At 35.3% G+C, this 7,977-nt stretch overlaps 1 protein-coding gene across 1 annotated transcript; it reads right to left on the bottom strand.

Moving 5' to 3' along the window:
• Nucleotides 1-3,372: 3,372 nt before the first annotated feature.
• Nucleotides 3,373-4,034, bottom strand: LOC147380198 (histone H4-like). The gene has a single exon (XM_086321922.1). The coding sequence runs from the start codon at nt 3,959-3,961 to the stop codon at nt 3,449-3,451; it is 513 nt and encodes a 170-aa protein (XP_086178048.1). The 5' UTR covers nt 3,962-4,034; the 3' UTR covers nt 3,373-3,448.
• Nucleotides 4,035-7,977: the final 3,943 nt, after the last annotated feature.

The raw sequence follows: 7,977 nt of genomic DNA, 5'->3' as shown, positions 1-7,977 counted from the left end.
AATATATGTTTATGTATAGCTGATTCACCTTGCTGTACAGTAGAAACTAACATAACATTGTAAAGCAACTATACTCCAATAAAAAGTGAAAAAAAAAAAACAATAACAAAAAGTTAAAAATAAATAAAATGTGAAATACAGTCTTGGAGTGTCTTGTGTCATATTTCTATAAAATTTCACAAATACTTACATTCACTTCCTATATTTATCTTATGGTAAATCAGTTTAAAAAAAAAGTTTATGTACTGACATCTTCCATGGGTCAAACTTGGAGTAGCAATACACTACAATTTTGAACATTAAATGTATTTGACTGTAGAGTAAATTAAAAAGAAACAAGGATAAGGATGTTAAAATAGTGTATAAGTGTATAGACTATGTCTGGCAATAAAAAGATATTATAATTAACATAAGAGAAAAAAGAAGACATTGAAAGCCTGACAAAATCAGTATATTTGACTCCTGGCTAGTTGCTGATAAAGAAAGAAATAATGAAACCTGATAAATCAAAGACAGGAATATAAATCATAAGAAGTGAAATAATTACAGTATCATAATACAAGGCAGTGAAATTGGATAGTTTGGAGAAGAGAGGAAGAGGAGTTGGGTTGAATCAGTTACTACATAGTTGTAGCATTGCTCAGAGTATAGAACTGACAAGTATAGATAAAACTAAAGATACTCCTTTTTTAAAAATCAATATCAATTCTTGTTCCAGAACCAGATTGCATAGATTTACTTTTTACAGTTTCTCCCTCTAAGTACACTAAATACTCTGGAAATTATTCAATAGAAATAGTAAAGGACTTTGAGAAACACAAAGGTGAACAGACTAGAGACTCCAAGGCTTAAGTAACAAAAATGTAGCAAGTTTACTTGTTTCCATTTCCTATTAAATCCCCAATTTCATGTCAGAAGGGCCCACAACCTGGGAAATCCAACAGGCACAAGCGAAACATCTCCAAAAAGCTTTCTTTTTCTGGCAAAAGGATTAGGGAACAGGAAGCCTATCAGAGATCTAGTGAGGAACCCCAAAACTCATGCCAAATTAAGGTTTCATCAGGTGGTCCTAGCCACTGACAACAGTTGCAGCAGTAAAAATCATGAGGCTATTCTAATTCCAGCTCCACAGCTGTTGCACTGGTGGTTGGCCTAACCTGTCCTCAGCAACATCAGCAGTGATGTCCTGAGTCTCCTGGCAGTCCATTTGGAAGAATAAGGAGACAGAGCACCTTCTGCCTCTGAAAATATTATTAGGAAGGACTCAAAAATAGTGTCTATACCACTAGAAAAATGAGCTAGACCAGAATATTATGAAAACTAAACTGTCCTGGAAGCAAAGCCCAAAGTAGAATAGGGTATATATACCAAATCTGAACAAAATAATTGACCGCTAAAATAGTAAATAGGAAAGTCTCTCAAGGTAATATGTCCAAGCTAAAACTAAAAATTACTCAATGTAGCAAAATCCAGGAAAGCCAGGATTAAAGTAAAAAAAGAAGACTAATGCTGACATTGAGATGAATCACATGTTGGAATTATCTGAGAAAGATTTTTAAAGTAACTTTCATAAAAGTGCTGCAAAAATCAGCTGAAAATTGAGAAGCAGAATAAATACTATTAGGAAAACCCAAATAAATCCACATCAAAAAGTATTAAATTCTGTAGAACTAAGGAAAACAACATTTAAAAGCAGTTAATAGAAATAACTTATTCCTTATATAGAACACCAGTTAGAATGACACAGATTTCCATATGACTCCATATAGATTGAAGAAAGTGGCATAATTTTTATTTTTTGGTCTGTCTCATTAACATCCTTTGCCATAGTTACAAATTTTTTGTTCCTTGTGATGAGAATTTTTAAAATCTATTCTCACAGTATTTTTTCAAACGATGAAAGAGAACTGTCAAACTCAAAACTATCCTTCCAGAACAAAGTGTAAACAAAGGAATTCTCATACAAAGAAAGGATAAATGATTCTTTTCCTAGCAGACCAAACAAAGAATGGCTACAGGAAGCTTTCAAAAAAAAAAAAAAGAAAGAAAGAAAATGATAGCAGAGTAAGTTTAGGCCCTTCAGAATGGAAAGCACAGCAACAGAATAGGTAAAATTAAAGTTAACAAAACAGTAGTTTTATCTCATAATTTTTAAAACTATAATTTGTAAATGAGGTCAATATTAAACACCATCAACTGTGCTGCTCAATGTATGTAGAGGAAATACTTAACATGTTTTAAAAGTGATGATAAGACAGAGACAAGTGCAAGTAGAGTTTCTACACTTCATTCAAAATGGTAAAACATTAGCAGCAATACACCGTGATAAAATGTGTGTGTGTGTGTGTGTGTAGTAGTAATACCCATGTCAACCCTTAAGAAAATTATACAAAGCTAAAAACTTTACTAAAAGCATTATAAATAAAATACAATGGAAACATAAAAGTATTCATGTCATTTATAGGAAATAATGAAAAATGAAACAAAAATGAGAAATATAGGAACCAAACAAAAAATAAAAATGAAAAGGTACACTAAAACTCTAATGTAATAATTACTCTAAATGTAAATGTCTGAATATGCCAAATGAAAGACTGAGATTAGCAGAGCATAAAAAAACACAATTAACTATGTTCAGTGTAAAAAACTGACTTCAAACTTAGCAATATAGATCAGACATAAAAGGATGTAAAAAGTTATAGCATGAAAAAATTAACTTAAGAAGAATAGAGACCAAGTGGGACACTATACACTTACAAAAGAATGTATCTATTAAGAACAAATAGCAATTATAAATATGTGTGCATCGAAGATCAGAGCTTCAAAATACATACAACAAAAACTGATACACTTAAAATATATACAATACTATATTTACAGTTAAAGACTTCAATAATACACTCTCAGCAACAAATAGAAATCTAGACAAAAAATCAGACAATAGGTTCTGACATTATAGAATACTCTATCAGCAAGATAAATATTCTTTTCAATACCCATATAATATTGAGCAAAACTGATAATAAACTGTATCATAAAACAAATATTAACATACCTAAAATAATTGAAATCATACAGAGTATATTATCTAACAATAATGAAATGAAACTAAAATATCATAAATTCAAAGATATATCTACAAACACTTAAAATTAAACTGTTAAACAATCCATGGATTACAGAGATATAAAAACAAAATTAAATATATAAAGCTGAATAAAAACACACGGTATTGTGTGAAAATTTTACAATAGCAAAATCTATAAGATGTAGGTAAAACAGTGCTTAAAAGAAGTTTTAAAGCACTGAATGCTTACATTATAAAAAAGGAAAAGTCTCACATCAGTAAATTAAATTCTTTTTTTTTTTTCTCTCTTTTTTTTTTTTTTTTCTGGCCCTGAAAAGGGCCTTTGGTTGAAATCAAGCTCCTGAGAGCAAACTGGAAAGCTTAACCGCCAAAGCCGTAGAGAGTACCGCCCTGGCGCTTGAGAGCGTAGACCACGTCCATAGCGGTGACTGTCTTCCGCTTGGCATGCTCGGTGTAGGTGACCGCGTCCCGGATCACGTTCTCCAGAAACACTTTCAGGACCCCGCGGGTCTCTTCGTAGATGAGCCCGGAGATGCGCTTCACACCACCACGACGAGCCAGGCAGCGGATAGCAGGTTTAGTGATGCCCTGGATGTTGTCGCGCAGAACCTTGCGGTGGCGCTTAGCGCCGCCTTTCCCCAGACCTTTGCCGCCTTTGCCGCCTTTGCCGCGTCCAGACATGGCTTCACGAAAAGTAAACCAACAGCAACTGTGTAAATTAAATTCTGACCTCAAGACCCAAGGAAGAGGGGAAAGAGCAAAACAAATATAAATGAGTGAGTAAGAAAGAAAAGAGAAGAAATCAGTAAAATCAAAGGCAGAAGTATGATAGAAAATATCAATAGAACATGAAGCTGGCTCTTTAAGAAACATTCAAATTAATAAACTTCCAGTGAGTTTGGTAAATATAAAAAGAAAAAAATCACCAAAATCAGAAGAAACACTGTATTTTAACAGCCACTACAGCCATTAAAAAGAGAAAGAAATAGCAAGACCATACGCAAGAAAAACAAATGCAAAAAAGCAAAATGGCTGTCTGTGGAGGCCTTACAAATAGCTGTGAAAAGAAGAGAAGCAAAAAGCAAAGGAGAAAAGGAAAGATATAGCCATTAAATGCAGAGTTTTAAAGAATATCAAGGGGAGATAAAAAGTCTTCCTCGGAGATCAATGCAAAGAAATAGAGAAAAACAACAGAATGGGAAAGACTAGAGATCTCTTCAAGAAAATTAGAGATACCAAGGAAACATTTCATGCAAAGATGGGCTCAATAAAGGACAGAAAAGGTATGGACCTGACAGAAGCAGAGATATTAAGAAGAGGTGGCAAGAATACACAGAACTTTACAAAAAAAGATCTTCAAGACTCAGATAATCATGATGGTGTGATCACTCACCTAGAGCCTGACGTCTTGGACTGTGAAGTCAAGTGGGCTTTAGGAAGCATCACTACAAACAAAGCTAGGGGAGGTGATGGAATTTCAATTGAGCTATTTCAAATCCTGAAAGATGATGCTGTGAAAGTACTGCACTCAATATGCCAGCAAATTTGGAAAACTCAGCAGTGGCCACAGGACTGGAAAAGGTCAGTTTTCATTCCAATCCCAAAGAAAGGCAATGCCAAAGAATGCTCAAACTACCGCACAATTGCACTCATCTCACACACTAGTAAAGTAATGCTCAAAATTCTCCAAGCCAGGCTTCAACAATACATGAACCATGAACTTCCAGATGTTCAAGCTGGTTTTAGAAAAGGCAGAGGAACCAGAGATCAAATTGCCAACACCCTCTGGATCATCGAAAAAGCAAGAGAGTTCCAGAAAAACATCTATTTCTGCTTTATTGACTATGTCAAAGCCTTTGACTGTGTGGATCACAAAAAACTGTGGAAATTTCTGAAAAAGATGGCAGTATCAGATCACCAACCTGCCTCTTGAGAAACCTGTATGCAGGTCAGGAAGCAACAGTTAGAACTGGAAATGGAATGACAGACTGGTTCCAAATAGGAAAAGGAGTACGTCAAGGCTATATATTGTCACCGTGAATATTTAACTTATAGGCAGAGTACATCATGAGAAACACAGGGCTGGAAGAAGCAAGAGCTGGAATCAAGACTGCCAGGAGAAATATCAATAACCTCAGATATGCAGAGGACACCACTCTTATGGCAGAATGTGAAGAAGAACTAAAAAGCCTCTTGATGAAAGTGAAAGAGGAGAGTGAAAAAGTTGGCTGAAAGCTCAATATTCAGAAAATGAAGATCATGGCATCTGGTCCCATCACTTTATGGCAAATAGATGGGGAAACAGTGAAAACAGTGGCTGACTTTATTTTTGGGGGCTCCAAAATCACTGCAGATGGTGATTACAGCCATGAAATTAAAAGACACTTTCCACTCCTTGGAAAGAAAGTTATGACCAACCTAGACAGCATATTAAAAAGCAGAGACATTACTTTGTCAACAAAGGTCCATCTAGTCAAGGCTATCATTTTTCCAGTGGTCCTGAATGGATGTGAGAGTTGGACTATAAAGAAAGCTGAGCACTAAAGATGCTTTTGAACTGTGGTATTTGAGAAGACTCTTGAGAGTCCCTTGGACTGCAAGGAGATTCAACCAGTCCATCCTAGAGGAGATCAGTCCTGAGTGTTCATTGGAAGACTCATGTTGAAGCTGAAACTCCAATACTTTGGCCACCTGATGTGAAGAGTTGACTCATTTGAAAAGACCCTGATGCTGGGAAAGATTGAGGTTAGGAGGAGAAGGGGATGACAGAGGATGAGATGGTTGGATGGCATCACCTATTCAATGGACATGAGTTTGGGTTTACTCCAGGAGCTGGTGATAGACAGGTAACCCTGACATGCTACAGTTCATGGGGTCACAAAGTGTCAGACATGACTGAGCGACTGAACTGAACTGAACAGCCATAAAAAAGACAAAGAAATAGCATGAACAATTTTATGTTTATAAATTTGACTCCTTAGAAGACACAAACCATATTTTCAAAAACCAGAAATGACCACAATTAAGTCTAGACATAATATATAACTTGAATTACTTTAACAATTCTCAAGAAATAATCCACCAGAGCCAAATTGTTCCACTGGATAATTTTACCAAATAATCAAAGAAAGATTAAAAGTAGTTTATACATTTGTTTTAGAAAAGAGAAAATAAGGAAACACTTCTCAACTAATTTGAGATCCAGATTACCCAGATATTAGAACCAAACAAAGGCAGTAGAAGGAAGAAAGAGGAGGGAGGAAACCAAAAATTATAGGCCAATATCTCTCACATAATTAGATATAAAACATTTTAACACAATTTTAGCACCATGAATTCACTAAAACATAATAAGAAATAATACACCATGACCATGTAAATCAAGTAAGTTTCCCCCCCTCCCCAGGAATGCAAGTTTGGTTAACTATTTTAAAATCAGTGAATGTAAATACCTTATATAAATGGATGAAAGAAGAAAGATCATATAATTATAACAACTGATTATGTCAATGACACCAAAAAAAAAAATTCCAGAAAAATGCAACATATAAACTTTCTGTAGTAGGAATAGAGGACAATTGACAGTCTTCCAATAAAATCTCTACAAAAAACTTATAGCTAGCTAGCCTCATACTTAGTAGTCAGAAAATGAATGCAGCTTTTTCTCTGTGGTCAGAAATAAAGCAAGAATATCTACTGTCATCACTTTATTCAACATAGTACTATAGCTTCTAGACACTGGCAACAGGCAAGAAAAATTGCATACATTTTGAAAAACTAAAACTCTATTTTCAGATGGCACAGGTGCATAAATACAAATTCTCAAGGAATCTACAGAAAATTCACAAAGTAATAGTGAGTTCAATAAGGTTGTAGAACAAAATATTAACACAGAAAAAATCATGTATCTTCACATACTTACAACATACTGATAGATACAAATATCAGAAGACAATACCAATTACAACTTCTCCCAAGAAAATAAAATACTAGGTATATATCTAAAAATATGTAAAGCATATGTACACAAAAATTTTCAAAAGGTTACTGAAAGAAGTACAAACTACAATGTATAAGATAAATAAATTACAAGGCTATCTTGTACAACACAGAGAATACAGCCAATACCTTATAATTGCTATAAATGGAATATAACCTTAAAAATTATGAATCACTATGTTGTACACCTGGAACATATGAAATGATGTATATCATTGGTACATTGGAAGACAGCTATAATAATTGAAAAATAACCCTTTGGGAAAAGTACAATTTTTTTCAAAGAAAACCTAAATATTTATAGAGATAGACTATGTTTATTACATTATGATGCTTGCCATGTGAAGCTCAGGGTACACAACAAACACCTATTGAGCAAGGTATCTGCTGCTGCTGCTAGTCGCTTCAGTCGTGTCTGACTCTGTGTGACCCCATAGACGGCAGCCCACCAGGCTTTCCCGTCCCTGGGATTCTCCAGGCAAGAACACTGGAGTGGGTTGCCATTTCCTTCTCCAGTGCATGAAAGTGAAACGTGAAAGTGAAGTCACTCAGTCATGTCCGACTCTAGCGACCCCATGGACTGCAACCTACCAGGCTCCTCCATCCATGGGATTTTCCAGGCAAAAGTACTGGAGTGGGGTGCTATTGCCTTCTCCAGAGCAAGGTATCTAGAACATAATGAACAGATTATACCTTTAACCTAAACTAAGCTAAGCTAAGTCGCTTCAGTCGTGTCTGACTCTGTGCGACCCCATAGACAGCAACCCACCAGGCTCCGCCGTCCCCGGGATTCTCCAGGCAAGAACACTGGAGTGGGTTGCCATTACCTTTAATAGGCAACAAATAGTAACTCACTAAATATGCTAGTAAGATTCAAAATATTTCCTCCT

This window comes from Bos grunniens, chromosome 1 (genome assembly GCF_055505025.1).
Source record: "Bos grunniens cultivar Pamir isolate PY7600 chromosome 1, Bosgru_T2T1.0, whole genome shotgun sequence".
In the NCBI taxonomy this organism is placed as follows: domain Eukaryota; kingdom Metazoa; phylum Chordata; class Mammalia; order Artiodactyla; family Bovidae; genus Bos; species Bos grunniens.
The sequence above is the reverse complement of the archived record's forward strand: the minus strand, read 5'-3'. Positions and strand labels throughout refer to the sequence as shown.